At 35.4% G+C, this 23,468-nt stretch overlaps 2 protein-coding genes across 2 annotated transcripts; one reads left to right on the top strand and one right to left on the bottom strand.

Annotated features, from left to right (window-relative positions):
- Window positions 1-511: 511 nt before the first annotated feature.
- Window positions 512-18,284, bottom strand: LOC127963237 (olfactomedin-like protein 2A). The gene is made up of 8 exons (XM_052563013.1): window positions 17,916-18,284; window positions 7,542-7,805; window positions 5,998-6,105; window positions 5,727-5,906; window positions 5,376-5,643; window positions 3,463-3,708; window positions 2,602-2,787; window positions 512-2,176 (listed from the first exon to the last, which is right to left on the bottom strand). Exons 1-8 carry the CDS (start codon window positions 17,982-17,984, stop codon window positions 1,572-1,574), a joined length of 1,926 nt encoding a protein of 641 aa, XP_052418973.1. The 5' UTR covers window positions 17,985-18,284; the 3' UTR covers window positions 512-1,571.
- Window positions 18,285-19,656: 1,372 nt separating this feature from the next.
- pop5 (POP5 homolog, ribonuclease P/MRP subunit) lies at window positions 19,657-23,346 on the top strand. Its single transcript, XM_052563012.1, has 5 exons — window positions 19,657-19,790; window positions 19,872-20,014; window positions 20,189-20,338; window positions 20,427-20,510; window positions 22,975-23,346. The coding sequence occupies exons 1-5, from the start codon at window positions 19,771-19,773 to the stop codon at window positions 23,085-23,087; spliced, it is 510 nt and encodes a 169-aa protein (XP_052418972.1). The 5' UTR covers window positions 19,657-19,770; the 3' UTR covers window positions 23,088-23,346.
- The last annotated feature ends 122 nt before the right edge of the window (window positions 23,347-23,468 follow it).

Raw genomic sequence — 23,468 nt, 5'->3', positions numbered from 1 at the left:
CTTCAAACGTACAACTTAATTTTTGAAACTTTGTCGATGTTTAGCATGGGAATCCAACTCTTTAACAGTGTAAAAAATTCAGTATGCATGAAATAGCATTTCACCCCCCCTTTAAGTGTACACTTTCACATGAATGTGTTTTACAGTTTTCCTAATGATTAAATAGTTTTGCTTTAAAGTACATGTAAAATCAAAAGGAAAAGAGAATAAGACAATATAAGTAATTATGGAGTTACATATAAAAAATTATTATCAGTAAAGCACATATAATATAATTTGAAACTATAATGTTTCAATGTTTTTTTATTTTTTTTATTGCAATTAACATGCTGTTATGTTCTGAAAATACTACATTTAGTTCACACCTAAGCATATTATTTTGAGTGTATACAAGGGTAAAAGTGCTAATAAAAACATTAAATATACTGTACACTCTGACCTAGTTTTTTCCCACTATGTAAAACATGTCTTCAATCATATATTGCAACAAAAAATGCCAGGGGAGTTGTGTCAGGTGACAATGATTTATTGTTGCTTAACCATTTATGGTTGCTTAATGTATTGTATTACAAACAGTCAATTACAGAATGTAAAACACTGCATTTGGCATTAGCAAATCCATATACAGCAAATGATTTAAGAGTAAGTTTATTGGAATTTTTTTACACAAATGTTGAAATTTTAAACATAAATGCAACATACAAAACATTGTAAGTTAACTCATCCAGGAGTAATCCTAAGTAACCATGACTATAATATTAAATATCTGAGGATTTTTTAATATATATTTTTAAGTTTTATAATAGGAATATTGTAACAACTTATTCTTGGAATTATTTACAGTGAGAATGAAATACTTTACAAAATGAATAGCTAAAATAATGAAATGTAGATTAAGAGAGAGCCTAATATTTAGCAGATTTTGTAAGAATAAACATTACTACATAACACTGTGCAAAATCGTTCAGGATACAATTTATGTTTGTTCATGATCCTTAACTGTACCATTTTTTTTTACTGTGGTAAACATTGGGGCCTGATTATGAGCTACATAAAAATGAGACATGCATTGCCTTAAAGTCCTCAAACTGCTGAGGGTAAAAATATATTCTCAAATCATGTGGACTCGTTTTTAGGGAAGCTTATTTCTGTCATGCAATAAAAATATAAAAGATAAATGCGACCTTTCAAATCTTTTTTTTTTTTTTTTGCAGTACTGTCTTTCTTTACTCAGAATTTTGAGTTTACATCTTGTGCTTATGACTTCTTTCTTGGAATTCCATGTTTCTTTCTAGCAAACTTTGACTTTTACTTGGAATTCTGAGTTTATATCTTACAATTCTGTCTTTTTTCCATAGAATTCTAGACTTTTTTTTAAAAGATGCCTGACCACACGCACGTGCACAGTTTTGAGAGAAAATTAATTTGTGTGATGTAAACTCAAACTGAGTAATATTTATTTTCTGCTTCCATAGTTTAACACTTCATGCTAAATCACCATACCAATAAAGAAAGCAATGTGCTCCCATAAATGGTGTATTTCTCTATGCAATCAGATTTCAGACAGAACTTCACTGGCCCACAAAGTGAATATTGTAGGTCATCTGATGGCCATTGTCCCAGGCATACAGCACCTTATCTTTGGGATTGTAGTCCACTTGGGTCGCAAAAGCATACTCGTTAGTGAACGGCAAACGTGGAGCGGCCTCTGTGTTCGTGTGCGTATCGTAGGCATACGAAATCTCACCCTCTTTCTGGTTGTAGACGTCAACGGCGTACAGCACTCCACACACGATGAAGCAGTTTCCGTACGAGTTGCGCTTCAGCCCAGTCCTCCATGTCGTCTCCTTCTTCATGGACAGGTCGCTTGGGTCCAGCTTGCTGATGACGATGACTTCGTGTTGCGAATAGTCGTAATCCAACGCTGGGTAGATCACCCAGAGACCGCTCTCGTCTACGGCAAAATCGATGTCTGAATGTCCTCGCCATTTCCAGGGTGTGTTGTCCTCATAGACAGCATCGTGAAGCTGAGTCCAAGCTGCCACGAAACGCATGCGCAAGTCATATTTGATGATGTTTTTGGTGAAGGCTCTGTTGTAATAGAAGGCACCATTGTAGACCACATGGCCGGTTCCTATCCAGTTGTAGGGAAGCTTGTAGAGGTTACTCCAGCGACCTTTCATTGAGGAAGATGTTCAAAAGATCTTGATTATGATTCAGTTTGTACTGATACATTGTGCATGTATAATTTATATTAGCTACAAAATCCATCCTGGCCATGCAGCGATATTCTAGACTCCATAGTGGGAGGAACTGACCAAAAATGAACTGAGTTCACTGATAGCATTTTTTGTTTGCTATCTGCAACACCTGTTTCACTAAATAAATTATGCAAATTATGAATAAAATATTCTCTAAATGCCAGTTTTGCAGTGCAATTCTCCATCTTGCAGGTTAATTTCGAATGCTGTGTTTGATTATAGCACTTTTTAAATTAGCAGTATAGCATTAAAGTGGTTGGTGCATGGTTAGTAAACAAGAAAACAATAAAAGTGGCAGGAATCTTTAGTAAATTTGCCCCTCTTTGTTTTGCTCTTTTACCTTGTTTGAAATTCTCCAGGTTGCGGAACTCCACCAGGTTATTGCCGTAGTAATAGTTTGTAACGTAGATCTTGTTGTCTTTGGCCACTGGGTCCTTCATCCAGGCTCCTTCATTCCGTCCATAGCTGTGATGCTTCTCTGGCATCTCCACTGACGCCAATGTGCCCTCACAGTCTAAAGATTTACCTATTCAAAGAAATAAATATGGGCACACATATACCACAAAAAAATATGCAAATAAAAAATAAACAGTTTGAGCAGATAAATACATATATATAAAAATACCTTTTAAATGTTTGGGTCAGAAAGACTTTTTAATGTTTTTGAAAGAAGACTCTAATGTTCACCAAGGCTAAATTTATTTACCATAATCATAAATACAGCAAAACAGTAATACTCTGGAATCTTTATTACAATTTTAAAAAAACTGTCTTCTATTTTAATATATTGCAATTTATTTCTCTGATGCTAAGCTGATTTTTTTCCAGTAAAAGCCAGACAAAGCATCACAAAGGAGGAAACCCAGTCTCTAGTGAAGTCCATGAGTCCAGACTTAAGGCAGCCATTGCCTGCAAAGGATTCTCTTATATATATATATATATATATATATATATATATATATATATATATATATATAAACTTTTTACTTATGATTATATTTATTTGTCCAAATACATTTGAGCCCCTTAAAATGGGGGGACTGTTTATAAAAATGGTTGTAATTCCTAAGCATTTGATATTTTTGTTCAACCCCTTGAATTAAAGCTTAAAGTCTGCACTTCAATTTAATTGATTGTTTTTTTTTTATTATTCTGTTCTGGTGGCATATATATATATATATATATAATAAATAAATCATACCCGCTTTGTGCAAGTGTGTAATTCCTCCACTGCCTACTGGTTTCTCTGGTGCTGCTGTGGACAAGGCTGAATTCATGATGGGCATTTCACTGGTGGTTGCTAGTGTGGTGCTTGTTGTTGTCACAGAGGCAAGCGTAGTGGTTGTTATTGGCAGTATAGTTGATGTTATTTCAGACTCTTCCAAAACTAGCTCGGAGCCTCTTTTGTCCTCGGTTAGGTGGCCAGTGTGGGTTTTGGCAGAGTTTTCTGAAAAGAGCATAAGGAGAAAGCCGGGGAGGGTTTGAAAGGCAGATTACAATTCTTGGCCTGAAGTTTCACCCTGAGCATTTCAGATTCCTCACATCAAAAGAATTATTAATGAGATGTTGCACTCGAAGAAACTTCCTGCACTGTAACCCAGTCTCTGCCTGCAACGCTTGGATTCGACATTCCTACACTGAGCCCATTTCATCTCGTGCCATATACAACAGATCTCCGTAAAACAATGTCAGCGGAGAGACCCTAATCTGAGCCTTCTCTTCCTGCACTGTGGGAGCGTCTGGAACATTAAACCTGGACATGAGCACAGGACATAAGTATATCAGATATTCCTACAACACTCCATCACTGCTATCTGTCATTCAAGGACACGGGGCCAGTACTGTAATAGTTTTGGACACCTCAGCAAACTTATGATTATTTTCTCTTCCCCGCATGTCACTGTTTTATATTTGGTTCTGGAAAGCAATGGGAATGATTTCATCCCAGAGGAAAGCTCTTGCTGATACTGTTGATGAAATAAGAAATACAGAGCAGCATTTCGCTAAAACAACTCAAGTTATAGCCTCTCAGGAGATGCATTTATTACCCAAGAAGAACTTATGGGTCCACTATACTGTAGATTTCAGGTCCAGATTCATGAGAAGGGAACCACCTTTTCCTAACCACGGGCTATTCTGGTGTTTACAATTAAGGATTTTATTGAGAAATAAAATGATTGCAGAAGAATTTTATTGAGGATATGGAGATCTAGTGGAGAGGCTCGTGAAATATAAACTATAAAACACTTCTCTTGACTTTCTGCTCTTGTACCTCCTGTATCTCATAAGGGGCACTGGAACATTTTAAAGCCTGAGCTCACAAAAAAACTTCAGGTGCAAACAACCTGTCCTCAAAAACTTTATACATTTTTTATATATATATTTTTTTTTTTACAAATTTTAAACTATTTTTTGGGGATAGTGATTTCCAAAAAATGCTGCCACAATAACGCATGTTGCTAAGTGCTGGAATACACTATACATGACGTTTGCCCAGATTTGTGCCCCTTTGCGGATTCCAGTCCTCTCTCTCCACCCAATGCTTTCCTGTCTGTGCTCTACTGTCCTGTCCATTAATGGCAAAAAAAAGCCTAAATTCAACTTTAAAGAAATCTGGTCAGATTTGAAAAATGTGTGTAGTGTATTCCAGCTTTAAGGTATTTTGCTAAAGTGTTCTTGGTGTTTGCTTGGGTATTCTTGGGCCAGTTGTGTAAACTTTGTGTAACTTAATTTACTATGTTAAGACATTAAATGAAGTACGAGTCTAACCAACTAGCAGTTAGCCAAGGGCTAATCAGACTCATGCTTTAGATTCTACTTGGACTCATTATCATACCATCATACACTACGTGATTTGCTGTGTAATCTGTCAACTCAAGTCTATAGATTGGCTCTGACTTTCAGCAACTAGTGTCGACTTCTCCAGAACAAAAACTGGGCAAAAGTCATCTTAACGTGTTCTGAATAGTTGCCTCAAGTCTCTATGATGTTCAAGAATATAGAAGTGTTTCACCCATTTTATCACCCATAAATGCAATTGCTTTTGGCTCTACACGGAGGTGGTTTTCAGAAAGCATTAATTGAATACAGATGTGATGTGCACGGTCTCCATACCTCTGTCTCCTCTCCCTGCTGAATGTGACTCCGAGTCGTCTGTCTTGGATGCTTTGTAGTATGTGATCCCCCTGATGACTCCCGCCTGGTGCACTAAGGGCTTGGTTTTGCTGGTAGGGTCTGGCCTCGCAGGTTTTGATGCTTTGGCAGGAGCCTCTTTCTTGGGCTTGACGGGTTTCTCTTTTGGCTGTTTGGGTGGAGGTTTGACAGCTGCGGGTTTCTTGTTGGGTGGTTTTATGACCTCCTTGGACTTTTTACTCTCCGTGCCCTGGGATCATACAGTTTTAATTTACAAGGGCTGGTTTTGTACATTTGTGTGTGTGCCACTGTGGCGGAGAGAGTGTGTGTTACCTGTGCTTTACTGTCAGAGGCTGCATCTTTCTGCAGCAGCTGTAGTCCCAGGCTGGAGATCTCTTTCTTGATGCTCACCATGATGTCAGAGTAGTTCTCGTAGCGCTTCAACTGATTGGACAGATTTACTACGCTGTCCCTCACAAACTCATTCTCCCTGGTTAGGTTTGTCTTTATGGTCTATGAAGAGATCGTCAGAATAGTGTCATACTTCTGTCAGCTGAAGCTTAACTGATGTTTCACATTCAGATCTGATCAGTCAGATGGTTACCTCTTCTAGTGTGTTCATCTGAGTCACCACCTTGTTCATGTAGGCATGGACTTTCATCAGATCCATACTGTACAATGTTCCTTCCAGCAGATCCACCATGGAATGGAGCTGGACACAAACACAGGAAAATAAAGGATGATTCTTTGAGCCAGTGTGATATTTGATATGAAAACACACTGCATTTATGCTTAAAGGAATATTAATTGGGATGGCTTTTGGATATTGCACATGAATTTCACTTTGGATAAGAGGATTGGAGTGTTTTCTTGCCATCGGAGTGTATAGGATGAACACTAGATATTCTTTGATACTCTATCTTTAGCTGACGTGTGTATGTTTCGGGTCAGGCTCTGTGGACAGCATCTACTGCATGCAGCTGATTAGCAAAGAAAATAAGTTTGACCTTTTTGGGTTTGGAAAAATAAACAAAAAAATTGTGTCAGAGTTTTTTAGCTCTTGTTGGGCAAAATGATTTTCTGTTGTAATCGACCGCATCTGTGGCATGCTTTGCATTCTGAGAAAATCATTTTTATTCTCAGTAGATTCTCAACTTTGGCAACTTTTGATAAACACTGTAGAAATTCAGGCCTGAACATCCAAAAAAGTTCAAAGTACAGTCTAAACATCTTTAAAAATGGCAAATTAAGAAAAAAAACTTTTAATTCAACTCTGAGCATCTTAAAAGTGGTGAAATAAAATATTAACATCTTAAAAAAAAAAATCTCAACATGTCAAAGTATGGCCTAATCATCTCATAAAATGACAAATTAAATCCTTAAAGTATTAAAAAGTAAGTCATGGAAATCTGAGGAAATGTGAAAAGTCTGAAGTCAGAATTAAGACCTAAAAGGGATAATTCACGCAAAAATGAAAACTAAACAATGATTTACTCACCCTCAAGCCAGGTGTATATGACTTTCAGATTAACACAGAGTTATATTTAAAAAAAATTCCTGGCTTTATAATGGCAGTGAATGGCTGTTTATATTCAGTAGTCCAAGAAAACTCCAATAAAGTGCATCCATCCATCATTAAAAAAGTGCTCCACAGGTAAACAAAACTTTGGCTCTAGTGAGACTATGTCCTACGTCATCCGCTGGAACACCACTCTCTCGTGAACATGCATACGTCAGTCAGTGGAAGCTAGAGATTAAGTTTTATGAAGTTTTAAATATTTATATTTTTCTTACACAAATACATCAAGCCCTGTGGAGCACTTTATATGATGGATAGATACACTTTATTGGACTTCTATTGAATATAAACTGCCATTATAAAGCTTGGAGGAGCCACAACATTTTTTAAAATAGCTTAAATGAGATTGTATTCATCTAAAAGAAGAAAGTCATATAGACCTAAGATAGCTTGAAGGTGTGTAAATCATTTTGGGGGGAACTATCCTTTAAATATGCCAAATTCAGGCAGTATCCAAAATTCCTATTTTAGGGCTTTTATACAAAATTTCAGGACCTCGATTTATATTCTATCGGTGTCACTAAAGCATAAAAAAAAAAATCTGATCGGAGAAAAATGTTGATTTTTACCTTAAGTAGTTCAGGAGCTTGTTTCCTGAGTTTTTCCGTTCTCCATTCATTCTCACATGGGTTGAGTGAGGAGGGAGGAGCCGTGCAGGAACATTTACAGTCGGAGCCTGAGCTGACCGTCTCCACCGTGTAAAAATCATCCACTCGCAAGCTTCCGTCACGGAGCCTGGAGCAAGCCTCAATGCTCAAGGGCCGCATCACACACTTACAGCGGCAGTCTGAGCCCTCAGATATCATCCTGACTGGCTCCGGCTCACCGAAAATCTGACAGAGAATTATTGAAATAAGATTCTTATGTTCACCAAGGTATTGATTTAATAAGAAACTAAAACAGTAAAAAACAGTACTGTTGTAAAATATTATTACAATTTAAAATAACTGTTTTCCTATTGTTACACTTTAAAAAAAAAAGCTATTTCTTCCTGTGATGACAAAATTGATCCCCCCACCCCCCAGAATTTTCACATTTAGGATTTAATGATGAATAAAAATATCAAAAGAACAACATTTATTTGATGTTTTGAAATCTTTTGTAACTATGTAAGAGACTTGTCACCTTTGATTAATATATATATATATATATATATATATATATATATATATATATATATATATATATATATATTTCATTTGTATTATATATAGAGTTATATGAAGTATAATATATTATATGGATTATTCTTATCATAACCAGCCTGCACATCAAGATCAAACTAAATCCTTCAAGTGCCAGTGGAATGACATGTGGTGCAATTGGGAACAAAACAAGAGTTTAATCCTTTCATGTCCCTCTTAAATCATCAGTTTAAAGCTTTTCTGCACTTTAGTATATGATCAAGCGAAAAGCTGCTAATTTACGTTGAAGAGCGTAACAGACTTTGCCTGTCGGCTTGAGCCCTGATGCTCTGGAAGTGATCAGCCGTTATACTATGGCCCATGAGGAACCCACTGCAGTGAAACTTTACCAGGTCCTGTAACATCTGTCCACAATTTGAACTCCCTACCTTTACACACATACTTTTTACTTGATGGATCTATGCCATTTTACATCCATTTCAAATCTTATCTCTAGTTCCAAGTTACACAAAACACATAACAATCTATCTAATATCTGCATTTTATGAATCAAGACCACTACCTTTGGAGAAGACACAGAAAAATAAGTTTTTTGTTTTCTCTCTCTCTCTCACGCACGCATATGTTGTCAGTTAGCGCTAACTTTTACCATGGCACTGGCTTTGAAGACAGCCTGGGGCTTGAGATTCCCATAAATTCAGCCCAGTGATGGGACCTGAGTGGATTTGCGCCTTCTCTCATAAACAACTTGTTTTTAAACCACATCCTGCAGCACCTCGCAGTTTGACAGAACATCTCTCATTTCTCAATAAGAGCCTCACATGACATCAGTGGGTTACATGTGAATATCATTTATAGAACATGTACTTGCACCATAAAGCAATAATTGGACAGATATGAGGCCTCATAAGAGCCAGGTGTTGTTGAATATGGAGGATGACCATATATGGTGCCGCGCTCTCCAACAAGTCAGCCACATGTACTTCAAAAAGCTGCTTTCGTAATACCTACCTGACACTGACTAATAAATCCAGCTTAATGAACAGTAGCAGTAAAAGTGAAAAGACTATGTGGAGCCACAGGAGCAGAACACACAGAACGGACGATACGCAATGACGTCATACGATTGAGAAAGTAGTAGTAAATGGTGCACAGATGTGCTGTTTTTTTCTCGTACTGCCAAACCAATTTGCTGCTGTTGAGTATTTAGTGAAGACAGAAGCGTAGGAACAATCTGAAAAGTTACAAGACATTATTTGCTTGGCTCATGAATATGAATTAGATCTACCAATTGACAGAAGCTCTGTTTAGTTTTAAAGGAACAGTACACCCAAATATAAATAATGCTGTCATTATTTACTCACACTCATGTTGTTGTAAAACTTTATGACTTTCTTCAGTCTGTGGAACAAAATAAGATATTCTCAATGTTTCATCTGTTTTTGAAAGTCAATGGGGACCGAAATTGGTTTGGAATGACATGAGGCAGAGTAAACCACTACAATCTCAAGGATGGCTTCAGAGTATTTCATTTCCTTTCTGGTAAGCATTAATACATAAAGACAGTATGACCCTGCATAAAAGTTGAAACACTATGTCCTACTGTATTTGATTGACATGTGGCCCCGCCTCCATCTAACAGTGGCCCTTTTGCTCTCTGACTGTTTGCCCAAAGAGCTCAGGCCTGTCATCTGTCTGTACTGAGATTTAGAGGTCTCTATAAATGCCCAGCCACGGCGCATGTGGAACTTTTTATAGGCAGCAAAATATTTCAGCATTTCTGAAATTCTTCATTATAAGATCCGCTCCGTCTTTAAGACATCCATTTGTCTGATCTCGCAACAGCCACATGGTCGGGTACAGTGAGGCTAAAGGCTCCCCAGGGTAAAGGGACCTTTTGGGTTTTTTCCACTCTCTAAACACTAAATAGCAAATAAAGACACCACAGTGCTTTCCTAAACATCTGTTTGTTGTTTTGTGCTGCAAGATTGTCCTGAACCATAAGGTCATCATGTGCAAAGGCTGCTAATGAGGTCATTTGATCTTTTATTTTTATTTTTATGTTGTCTCATAAGAATCCCTGGAAGAAAATTGAACATAGATTTCAAAAACTTGTACATTAAATATGTACTTTATTAGTAATTGTCAAATTAATGAAAATATATCTGGAGTAAAATGGTAAATTATGCAAGGGAACTCCCCCTGTGGCTAAAAATGGCATCAAAAAAAAAAAAAAAATAAATAAAAAAAAGATTCAAAACACCACCGAAAACACTGCATGATGGAATAATACAGAATACCCACTAAAGGGTAAGTAAATTAAATTAAGTAAAATAAAAAAGGTGGTAAATCATATGTTGACATTGTTATTTTGTTCGTAATACAATAAAATAGAATTGTATTTCATTTTTACTTTATTTAAAACTGAATAAAATAATAAATGCTATATTAACAGCATAAGATGACAAATTTTCAATATTCACATGTAACCATGAGCTGCAATCACAAAAAACTTTAATGTTTTAAAGAAGTTGTTTGGATTGAAAATCTTAATAACATGGCTTAAAGTCCTAGTCCTTCTGAAGAATTGAATCATAGTTCCATGAAAACCACACAATAACACACACGGGGTGCCACACAAAACCTGAGTGACTGTCAGCTTGAAGTGGAAGGATTTAATAAAGCTCTGCTGTTCTTTTGTGTAAGCTCAGACTGATAGGGGACATTAAAAAGATTTAGTCTGACAGTAATTTGCCCAAATTCTCAAAAACACATTTCATCCTCTGTTGAAATTACCCCAGAATGGCTTCCATTGTTCAAGCAAGTTAATTTGCTGAAAAGTCCTGTAATACTTGCAAACATACTCAAACACACACTCAGCATCTAAAGCATAGTGGCTTTGACAATAAGGGCCCTTGTTAACCATAATGAAAGAATGCAAATGGACCACAAGATTAACTGGGCTGAATGAAGGATGTCATATAGATTTAGATATAACTCTATAAATGGCGTTCCAACAGTTGCAGGTCATGCAAACAAACATCTAAAGTTATCTAAACCTGCTACTTGAACATTTGGTCTGAATGTAGTGTACCTCCCAACTGACCAAACAGGGAATGGGCTGCTATATCATGAGATAAGATAAGATGTTTTTCCAAAAATACTTGACACAAACAGTTGTCAACATTGGCTGCTTTCCCGAAAAGCCTCCTAGCCCAATAACCTCATGCCTGCTGAAGCAGTTCAGGTTATGAGTCTGATCTCTCTTTCAGTGAGGTGTTGTCAATGGCTGGCTCATCCTCTTCCTTTAATCTAAGGCTTTGAAACAACACTAAAGCAAGTTTATGGCTAGTATTCAAGATGATCCCACACTAAAAGAAACATGTGAAACTGTCTAGAGCATTCTGAGATTACAAAGATGCATCTCTTTGATGTGCACCAGAGTCACGGTTCATATCAAGTGTGGCTTCATTATTCCGCTGAACATGAAAAAAATCCAGGGTCAGTTTGTGGTCCATAGGCTCCTCGAGGAGGTCTGTGGATTGGTGTATAAAATATAAATCTATGGATCAATCAATCAATCAGTAAAAACAGCGATATTATAAAATAATATTTAAAATAACTTCTTTCTGTTTGAATATATTTTAAAATGTAATTTAATCCTGTTTATTACTATTATTATTACTAGTATTATTACTCCAGACTTCATGTCACATGATCCTTCAGAAATCATTCTTTATACTGATTTGTTGCTCAATAATTTTTATTATCAATGTTCAAAACCATTTTCCCGGTTAAATTATTTTTTTTTTTTTGGAAACTGTGATATGTTTCCCTCCAAACGTTTTTTTTTTTTTTTTTTTGCATTATGACTTTACTACAATTGAATGCATCCTTTCTTTGATTTTTCATACACATTATATCTATATATTTGCACCATTCAGTGAGTGAGAGTCTTTAGTAAGGTTCAGTCTCAATGCAAAATGGACCACAAATATATAGAGTTGTTTGGGGTTATTCCCAGGGTCAGAAAAGACTGACTGAGACAAAATAAAAGATCTAGATCTGAAGACACATTTAGCCTCTCCAGCAGGACACACACAGACAGACACATGTCATTAGGACAGACGTGTCAATTAGGCCCAAACTAGCTTAGTGAGCACTTGTGGATTTTGAGGACACACAGCTACATTCCAGCTGAGCCTGTTTATGTGTCACAGCTCTCTCAACCCAGCTAAGAGATGTGAGACGTTCTGGCTGAGGAAGTCAAACAGATGGTTCACGTTCAACAGAATCAAACAAGCTTTATTTACATCACTCTGATAATAATGATAGAAGTCTTTAAGAAATGTTTAAAACTTTAGCATGTTTATATTCTCTTGTGAAAAGGAAGTACACTTTAAAGCATTCTTTTAAAGAGATGCGTACAATGCAAATAATACTTCAAAGAATACGTGTATGCAATTTAAGACTTGCGTAAACTTGAGAGCTTTTTGATCAACTTAAGTAGGACTTAGGTACATTTAATATGCAATTTGTATAATTCTATTACCTTTGAAATACAGTTATAGTTGACTGAGCATTTACGGTAAACTAAAATATAATCTATAACATAAAACATAATTTATAGGGAAAATAGTATGTCCTATATATTTGCAAATGCACAATTGTAAAGTTACAGTGTCGTACATTTAAAATATATTAACTTTAAATCTAATATCAAATAACTAGGGATGGGAACCGAAAACCGGTTCTTATTCAGAACCGGTTTTGTTCTTTGAAAAGAACCGGACCCGTGAGCAATTTCTAAGTTTCGGTTCCGAAAACGGTTCTTGTGCAACACGTGACCAAACCCTGTATGTGCACTCGCGCCTTTGATAACTGTGCACATCGTTTTGTCTGAGGCCAGCGACACACTGGATGCGTGGCGCAAGCGTCTCAGCTGCGTGGCGTGTCCGTTTTCGGCTCCCATGTTAACAGGTTAGAGCTTGCAGACTGCCTGCGTGAGACGCGCGTCTCGAAACGCCACGTAGCAAGTGTGTCACCGGCCTGACTGTACATCTAACAGCAGTGCGCTGCACCTGCCGCCACTAAATTACATTATATTTGTCCCATATTGTCATTAATATACATACTGGCTTCAACTTGGACCACTAAATAAATAGACTGCTATTGTTATGCAAGTATGATGGTTAGATTATTTAGTGTACAGGTCATTTCAAGAGTGATAAACAAAGTGATAGAAATTTTTTATTTTAATGCATTTTAAATGTTTAAAAATGTGGAAACCACTCATTGCATCATTCACACCATCTCCTGACTGCATTATTATTTGTAAAATAGGGACTTTATGGAAAGTGTGTATACATGTTTATAAGTTTAACCGTTTATATTTCATTAATTAAGGGAAATTAGTGTCTCAGCCCTCAAGGGACTATTTGGCCAACAAGCTTATTCCTGCTTGAAAAGCAAAACGTTATTGATAGTGTAAAAAACAACTTTGAAACACATGGTGATTGATGGACTAGCATTACTCAACATTACTTACTACCTACAGTACTTACTTTTACTAAGGTAAAATAGTAAAAAAAAAACAAAAAAAAACAAACATAATAATAGTTCATTTAAATGGAACCAGAAGCAGAACCGGAAAATTTCTATAAAATACCCCACCCCACTTATGAAGATCTTTACACTGTAATATATGTTGCATTTTGACATTGCCAACCTTTAAGTTAAGTGGACAGTTAGTAATAAACAGTATTGAGCATTGAGTGGTTGAGTATTGTGCATTTTTTATTCTTACCACTATTTCTTAATAATTGTTTAATGATTTTAATGGAACCGTAATCAGAACCGGAACCGTTAGGTGGAACCGGAACCGGAATCGGAACCGGAAAATTTCTAACGATTCCCAAGCCTACAAATAACACACTACAGTTCAAATTATAATCAAGTATTTACATGTGTTTTTATCTTTTAGTCAATGCATCAAAATAAGTCTACTTCTTTACAACTCGAGAAAAGATTATTAAAACACATTATTACATTTTTAAAGCATACTTAAATGTGTTGAGAAACATGAGTGTAAACGTAAGTGCCCTTTTATTAATATTATGTTACTGCATTTATAATTTTAAATATACTTTTAAGATTTGAAGTGCACTTTCAGTAAAATTGAATTCAATTCATCATTCAATAAAAAGCGAACTGGGACAATTCTGAAAATGGTAGTGACCTAGAAATGTCTGACTCCCTGGACAGTGCACTGACTAACTAGAGAACGATTGAGACACACCCATAGTTCATAAATCTAACTGGATGCTATTTATAGTTGCCAGACAGTTTGTGACATTAATATAGATTGTATAATGGCTTTGGACATGGCTTTCTCAATCAGAATTAAGCATCAAAACTCATTTTATAGCTAAAAAGGAGTTAAAAATGTAAAGAGATTACACTAATTTGATGATTTAACATTATAATTTATTTGAAAATGAATGCCGAGAAGCCAAATGTTTTACTTAAAGCTGCTGTAAATAGTTCATGCTGGCAAATAAACATTAACCAAACATCATCTGTTGTGGCAGGCCACAAGTTATTATAATGCTTGATGGACAGTAGCTGCCAAAAGAAGGGCCACTAAAAGTGATTTTGCTCACCACACACCCAGTGTATTTCCTGTTCATTCAAAGATCAGGTCTTATGTAAAGGTCTATATAAAAGAAGACTGGCATTGTTGCAGCATTCTGCGGTTCACTGTCTGGTCTGGATTAAAATATGACAGCCCTTCAGCAGTGATGGCCATCATTACCGTGATGGCTCGGTAAAAGATGTGTCACATTAAATGGGACGCAGATGTTCCCGGTTACTCCTGGTTTAAATCTTGTGGTAGAAGTGTTACGACACTTTTATAAACCGGAACTGCCTCAGTCTTTGATTGGCATTGTGTGAGGTTATGTCCCATGAACTAAAACCAATAGCATTTGAAATTAACAAAACACAGCGACTGACTTTTCTATGCTACTATTCTCTTTAAGCATCAACCCTATCATTCCATCATATATATAATATCTTTAAATATCTATAATAATTAATATTTCATGATATTTGGTGAATATCATGAATGTGTTTTTATTTGTAAATATTTCTTTCTATCTATCTATCTATCTATCTATCTATCTATCTATCTATCGATCTATCTATCTATATATAGGCATTTATTTATATATATTAATATATTTAAATATATCATTAAATTATTCAGTTATTATTATTTTTTTATTAAAATAATGATTAAGATTTGTATACTCTGCTTTTTTAGAATATTTTAATATACAATTATAGTCTTTCTAAATATTATTTTATATTTCAGACAGTATTCATTTTAATTTTAGAAATTTCATTATCTGCTTTTGCCACTTTTATTGGATTTTTAACAAATATTTTGATTTAGCTTGAATTTCAGTTTTAGTAATTTTTTTGCACTTCTATTACAATTTTTTTAGGTTTCGTCTTTTCATTAAATATATATATATTAATTTTAATGTATATTATTATTATTATTATTATTATTATTATGTATTTCAGATTTTATGTTTCATTTTATCTTTGAATTTTTTTTATAGTTTATTTTTTATTTATTCTAAGTTAACAATAACACTGTACACACATGTATTCAAGTTTTAAAAAAGATGTGTTTTACTTGATTTTTACACCCTGTCAGGTATTATATCAAAAACATAATAATAATAATAATAATAATAATAAAAACAACTCTACTAGATGGCAAATGAGTGCCTAAATAACAAATAAATTTGTCACATTGGTTTGTGATTTCTAGGTTTTACTCAGTTTTCAGTTAAAACTCCCACATATTAGTAACAGGTGTCTGTGCTGTTTTAACCTCCTCACCTCTTCACACATATAACCAACAACAAAGAAATTAAAAAATATTCACAACATTATACAATTAGTTATAGGGTTACTGAGTAGGTGACTATCATTTACAGAGTCAAGACCTCTCTCTCTCTCTCTCTCACACACACACACACACACCCAGCCATAAGAGGGTAGGGCAAGTTTCTGTGGGACTGACAGGGCTGCTCTTAAGTGCTACAGCTGTGTAAGCAGACATATATTGTTTTTAACCCCAGCAGAACTCGACTCCAATTACCATACTAGGCATTGTGCCCAAAACACACTCACACACCCAATCAGGGTCAGTTTAGAAACAAATGTCATGGTTTTCTGAGGAAATGACGGTAGGTCTGTCTGTCCAAAAACTTTATTGAAGGACATCTGTCTCTGGTTGTATCAGCTGCACTGTTAACACAGCTGAGGTTTTGATAAACTCAATCATCTGAGTCCAAAACAAGGTCAGACAGAACAAAAATCAACAGTGTGTTCGGCTACTTCACAATTCAGTACAGTGTTTCATGAAGTCTTGTGCATGTAAACTATTAAAACATGCTGCTTAGCATTGTGGCCAGTTATCACAGTGGTAGCCCAAAAAGCAGGACTGGAATTACAGTAAGGTCAGGGGTCTAAAATGCCAATTAAATTTTATTGCCATACCACCACAAGGATTAAAGATTGGAATGTTCTGGCAGTGCCAGGAGTCATTTAGGCCAGCACATATGTGCCAAAATATGTTGCCTGCAGCTTTAAGAGGTGAGGTTGTGTGAGAAAACTGATTTGTTAAGTGTTGTTTGACTTCTTCTGATTGATCTGTCTGTGAAACCCAGTGTGGAAACCCCCATTCTCCCCTATGAGCTTTTCTGTCCAGTTGCACCACTCACTACTCTGTTCTGGAACGCTATGAACATGTACAAGTCTGCTGTTGGACTAAATATCAGCACTCATGAAAAGGAATTTGACCAATCAAATTCAAGGACCATAATAAACTGTTGTATAGTCACTATGTAATGTTTATAAGTTGTTTTATTGTATTTTATTTATATATTGGTTTCATCACCAAGGTTGATTTTATTTGATCAAAATACAGTAAGTGACATTGTTTATTTAAAACATTTTTTTTTCTGTTTACAATATTTTATTTATTTAATTTTTGTTCATGTAATTCCTGACACAGGCAGAGCTTAGTGTCAGAGCAATCCTGAAAACATATGTTTTTTGTTTGTTTTATCATACTTTGAGGTCAGTCACTGCATTTATTTAAAATAGATTTTTGTAACATTATAAATATATTTACTGTCAACGGTGCACTTTTTTCAACGGTTTAATGCGTACTTGCCTAAGAAATGTGTAAAAAAAAACAAAAAAAAAAACAACAACCTTTTTTAACGGAAGTGTATAATGATCTTTTATTAAAACAGATTAATATTATACATTTGACCTCGTGGAATTTCACGTGTCATTGACGCTGATTACAGGATACGTCATTTCACAATCCCCATATGAACTTCATTTTAAAATCTCACGAATTCTGCAAAAACAGACACTCCCATTCATTGCTATTACAAAATCAAGAAAATGCTGTCTGCTCTTAACTATTTGGCTGCGGATTTAAAGTCCAGTCTTCAACTCTGCCAAAAACACCATGCGCGACACACTAATGGCAAGCCAATGCTAAATATAAATGAATATAGTTAGCCTATCAGATGATAAATGCACTTGTCATTTAGGTTATTGAAACGAGATCGAACCAAAACGAATGAAATTATACACTAATAATCATGTTTTGGTATTGCAAAACCGCATTTAGCATTCCAAGCTGTGCGTAAAATGTGGAGAGTTGTTCAAATTAAAAGGAAATACACATGAAACGCATCTTACCTTGCTCATAGCTCTTACATCTCTTGCCAAAAGCAGCACATAAGTTATAATACTTGCGTAGATCCACATTTTTCATGAATTAACCCAAGTCACTTTTATTTGCACAGCTTCCACCTGATGATATGATTTGGCGTCTCTGAAAGCACCTGTATCCTCAGCCTGGAATTATGAGTCTAGGTCCACAAGAACACAGGTTTACGGCTTCATGATTACAGGTCGGTGCCATGCAGAGTTGTGTATGTTGTGACGCGCAGCTCCAGCTTTGCTCCGCGCAGATCTGTGATGAACACGCGCGCGCGCGCACACACCCACCAGCACATCTCCGACACTCTCCGTCTGCGCCAATACGAGGCGGGGAGCCGCTGGCCTGGCTGCACTTCTGTGCCACAACGACATTTATATATTTTATGCGTCTGTGCAACGCTCCAAGAACATTTAAAAGTGACCGCTGACCAGTAATTATATTTCTATATTAAAAAGTTATGCGTAAGCTATTTCGTGGTAAACAGCCTACATAACATCAAATGGAGATCAAAAGTTATTATTATTACTAAAGATCGTATTGGTGGTATTAATGTTAGAAATATTAGTGTATAAAATATTAATTATATGGTTTATATTTTCAGTGACAAATAATAGGCAACCTCAAACAATCTTAAGGTAAAGGTTTCGCTGTTGTATAGCGCCCTCTTTCAGTTAATAGGCTCATGATTATACAGCTGTGATCGGAATGGTCCTGTGTTTTATGGGAATAAAAATTAATGGGATAGTTCAGCCAAAAAATGAAAATGCAAGTTTTTTTTTTTTTTTTCTCTACTAAATAGAAGACAGAAACTCATACAGAGTTGGAACAATTAGTAAATAATGTTAATAATGATTTTTTTTCTCTCTTTTTTGTGCATTTTTTTTTTTTTGTGCATTTTTTTAGTTAACTTTAATGAGGTTTTGGGGGGAAAGTGTGCTAAATTGCAATAATAATAATAATATTAATAACATTCTTCTTCTTCTTCTTCTTATTATTATTATACACGAACAGTGCTTAATTCTAAATCATTGTATTTTCTAGGACCTGTAATTTTGAGGGCTGAAATTTAACATGATTGTATAGCTTGTATTGTAAAAAAAAAAAAAAAAAAAAAAAAAAAAATTATAATAAAAAATCAACTAGAGGGAAAAAAGTACACACACGTTTTCAAGTAATTAATGGATAACGTCTTGGAAACAAACAAACAAACAACAACAACAACAAAAAAAAACTTGTTGAATTTCAATAACGGTAAAAAAGTACATTGCACTAACAGTGCTAATAAAATGTTTTAAATGTCATGGTATATACAATATGGGTAAGAAAAAAAATCAGAACTACATTATACAAAAATGTTATATATTTATTTAGCAAAATATTTATTCCTAAATTATTTACACATTTCTGCAGGTTTTTAATTGATTGGTTACATGTTAATAAATAAAATAAAACAAGACAATTTAAACCAGAATAAATGGGATGTCTAATAACAAATACTGTTAATGCTGTAAATAACTCACTGATCTATTGTATAATCACAATAAATAAAAACCAACATTTTAAAAACAATAGTCCTTGAAACCTTCCCTTTCACACAATACTCAATGTTCTTCTGTTTCTATTGTAGTGGTGTTCAGAAGTACGATTTTGCCACTGTGACTATAGTGATACTGGTTAAAATGTGTTATTAAAGTAATTAAACAAATACATCAATGATTTTGAGGCAAGCTGTTAACCCGCACCCTTTGGCCACGAGGACTATTATTGGGCAAAAGAAACCCGGAAGTAAAGCAGAGTGTTTTCAAAGCTAGTTGTGCACGTGTTGGAAATATGGTCCGATTCAAGTCGAGGTAATGATGGAAAAGAGTTACTTTGCGCTTTTAAAAACTTATAAACAGTTCTAACCTCTCGTTATTCTGTGACCCGTCCAGGTATTTACTGTGTGAGGTTTGCGTCCCTGATCGGAGCAGTCTTCAGCTGTTGGAGGACAGAACCATCTACAACACACTCCGAGCAGCCGTGAACCGAGCGCACGGCGACTACGGATCCGCGCTCTTCAACATAGGGGTGATAGGTGAACACTGGGCTTGTTATTATTTTCTGCCTATTAAGATCTCAACCAGTTAAGAAATAATCAGACTGCTGCTCGCTTTACGTTACCGTTGTTTTGATGCGGTGCAACTACGTTTATAAAGCTCACTTCAATGCTTCATTACAGAAATATACAATCTTGTCAAATCTCTTGTAGTGAAATACCTGAACGCTCACACTGGAGTGGTCCTGATACGCAGCAGGAAAAAACACTATCGACTCATCTGGTCTGCCCTTTCTTTCATCACCTGCCTCGAGAACAGAGGCCAGAAGGTGCAGTGCTTTCTCAACTGCTTACATGTCGGAGGTAAGAGAGCTTCTGTCTAGTTCAGCCTCCATCTGACACCAAACTCCACACCATGTGCTCTTACAGCAGTCCATGATCTCTTCCACAGGAACGATTAGAACATGTCAGAAGTTCCTTGTTAAATATAACAGACAACAGCTCCACAGAATGCTGCCAGACTGCAAGACAGATGGTAAGTTAAGTTTCTGTTATATTACAGTCCTTAATTATATACTTAATTATATACAGAAACTCTTAAAGGGCGTGCATTACTATTATTTTTATCTTCTTTCTGATCTTGACCAAAAAATAAAAATAAAAATCTTATTACATATGATTTTCTCAGCAAAATAGGATTTTTTTTTTTCTCACACTGCCAGCTTTTGCCAGGGAGTCAAACCCAATTCCTGGAGAGCCACAGCCCTGCAGAGTTTAGCTCCAATCCTAATTAAACACACCTGATTCAGCCAATCTCGTCCATCGGTCTTATTTGAAAAATACATGGTTTGTGTGTTGGAGCAGGGTTGGAACTATAGACTGTATAAAAACATGGACTGAGTGTCCATGATGTCACCCGTAGTTTTTTTCCGCAAGAGCCTTTTTGAAGCTCATACTGGGTGGGTCCGGCTGTCACTATCTTGGTAATGTGGCACTCCTGGGGTCTGTACCATGAAGCTTGATTAGCTGGCCATCCAGGTAAATTTCAGGTTAGTTTGCACCAATCCTGTGTTTTAGGTACCACGTAAGTGGCTTGGCTTTCAGGGGCATTCATTGCCATAGTAACTTACACTCCACGGCTAACCTGCTCTGGGGCAGGTTATGTTCTTGGTTATAGATCTCAAACTGAAGCTGGACCAATCAGATGCGAGAGAAGTGACACATGTCTGACACAAAGTCACTCCAGTTTATCTTGCTCCAAATTAAAGGTCACTAATGCTGAAAAAAATATATATAAATATATATATATATATATATATATATATATATATATATATAAGTCTGGCTGATTATTACGGAGTTATTTTATGATTTATGTAATTATTTTGATTCTTCTTCTTCTTATTATTATTATTATTATTATTTCTCTTCTGCACACAAGCAATTTTAGTTTAACAGTTATTATAAACCGTTTATTTTACATAAATATTAATGTATAAAGATCATGTAATATAAATAAGATGTATCAATAGATTGCACTATTTAAAAAAAAAAAAAAAATCTGACCTTACATTCAAGTCTAGATCACTATATATTTTCAACTGTATAAACTAACTTAACAAGTTTGTCACTGCACTGAGAGAGCAAGATCATTTATTTTATTTGTCCTCCTTAATTTTTCATATGACGTTTAAATTTGTCATATTCTTTAATCTCTTAACCTTTAGCGAAACCTTTAACCCTTAGTTTTGAATCTTGCTGGGTCTCTCGCGAGAAGTAAATCAAACTTGCTTTGTGTTGCAAGGCTCGTGATTGGCTGTTCGCCAGTAATGTCATGTGAATTTCATGTGAAAGCGCTCCACAAACTCAGGATCAAAGCCTGAGTTGACAAAGAAAGTTGATAAACAGCATCATGGTACAAACAAAGCCGGGTTGTAGTGGTTTGGTTTTATCTTCTCAAAACTTATCCTGTAATTCTGAAGTTGTTCAGCTACCATCATGGTACAGGCCCCTGGATAATTGAAAATGAAATTGATAAATAACTGACCAAAAGCACTTTTTGATTCTTCCTATTCTAAAGTCATGCAGTGTAACGTCCCGTCGCCAGCCAATCCATCGGGCAATATGAACACAGCAGCAACTGAATGCTATCTCAGATAGTTGTGCAGTGTTAAAACATCAGTGATCCAACAACTTTCACAAATCGTGCAGTGTGAACTTGGCATAAGATTCAGAACTCTGAAACAGAAGAAAAATTAATGTTTTCGCTCAGATAAAACAAATAATCCATGTATATGTATATTATCTGCAATAAGTATTATTATACATTTTTTTTCTTGTTCATTATATTATAATTATTCATTTTAATTGTAGTCATGAGAAAACCATTTTTTATATTGACATCACAAGAAAAACTAACTACTTTAAATCTAGAGATCGTGAGAAAATTAAGCACCAATCATGGAAAAACAACTTATGCCAAGATTGCAAGAAAATTAAGGTTGAGAACACACAAAAAAGACTTGAGATCACAAGAATACAACTATTTTGTTGTAGACCATGAGAAAACGGCTTTCTATGTTAAAATATGAGAAAGTTAGGTCGAGATCACAGTAAACGACTATTTTGTTATGTTGAGGTGAAGAGAAAACCTTTGTTGCGATCACAAGAAAAATATCAAATAAAGAAAAAATATATAATGCATGGTCTTTAAGGGCTTCCATAATTTTAACTACAATTTACCAGTAAATCTATTTATTTAGAAAAAGAGCGTTCCCAGTTGGCAATACATGCATATCTGGAAATGCAATACTATAAACATGTACAGGTTTCTTTCTTCTGCTGAATAAATTCAGGTTTGGAATAATTTGAGGCTGAGTAAATCATAACAGAATGTTCGTTTTGAACTATTCTTTTAATCCACCAGTCTGACAACCACTGATGTAGATGTTTCCCATACTGTATACACACTTTCTCTTTTTTTCCTGTCCACAACCCAGCCGAGAAACAAGAGGTTAGGAGAGCGATCCTGAGCTGTTCCCTGAGTAATGTCAGAGAGGAGGAAGCTGGTGAAGATGGGAGCGATGATGATGATGGTGATAAAGAGACATAAATCCCCTCAAAGAAAATACTTTGGATGAGTAGTTTATCATGCAGTAATCTGGGAGATACTGATATTTAATGTACTGACATTAAAGGGTTCATGTGGAGCCTTAACATTGTTTATATCACAAGACACATTTGTGTATTTTGTTTTGTGCAGTATATCATTCACATTACTGATATTACTGTAACAACTCTGGTCATGTGCTGAGTATATCATGTGTAAATGTATTTTCTCCTGTATTCATTAAAATATATGCTTCTGTTTGTTATGTCTGTAGACGTCTCTTTCGAATAAACCAAATATGAACAACAATAAACGCGTAGATGGCAGAAACATACTTTTTATCTGTCAATAAAAAGTGTGAGAGTGTGAGATTACACATACATT

Source organism: Carassius gibelio, chromosome B8 (assembly GCF_023724105.1).
Source record: "Carassius gibelio isolate Cgi1373 ecotype wild population from Czech Republic chromosome B8, carGib1.2-hapl.c, whole genome shotgun sequence".
In the NCBI taxonomy this organism is placed as follows: domain Eukaryota; kingdom Metazoa; phylum Chordata; class Actinopteri; order Cypriniformes; family Cyprinidae; genus Carassius; species Carassius gibelio.
The sequence above is the reverse complement of the archived record's forward strand: the minus strand, read 5'-3'. Positions and strand labels throughout refer to the sequence as shown.

What these genes read in the sequence shown, in the direction of transcription:
- LOC127963237 (XM_052563013.1), bottom strand. Translation starts at nt 17,984, where the DNA reads ATGTGGATCTACGCAAGTATTATAACTTATGTGCTGCTTTTGGCAAGA. An exon ending in ATGTAAGAGCTATGAGCAAG is followed by an intron (nt 7,806 to 17,915) that starts GTAAGATGCGTT and finishes ATTCTCTGTCAG; the next exon opens with ATTTTCGGTGAGCCGGAGCC. An exon ending in TACACACTTGCACAAAGCGG is followed by an intron (nt 2,788 to 3,462) that starts GTATGATTTATT and finishes TTCTTTGAATAG; the next exon opens with GTAAATCTTTAGACTGTGAG.
- pop5 (XM_052563012.1), top strand. Translation starts at nt 19,771, where the DNA reads ATGGTCCGATTCAAGTCGAG. An exon ending in ATGGTCCGATTCAAGTCGAG is followed by an intron (nt 19,791 to 19,871) that starts GTAATGATGGAA and finishes TGACCCGTCCAG; the next exon opens with GTATTTACTGTGTGAGGTTT. An exon ending in GCCAGACTGCAAGACAGATG is followed by an intron (nt 20,511 to 22,974) that starts GTAAGTTAAGTT and finishes TCCACAACCCAG; the next exon opens with CCGAGAAACAAGAGGTTAGG.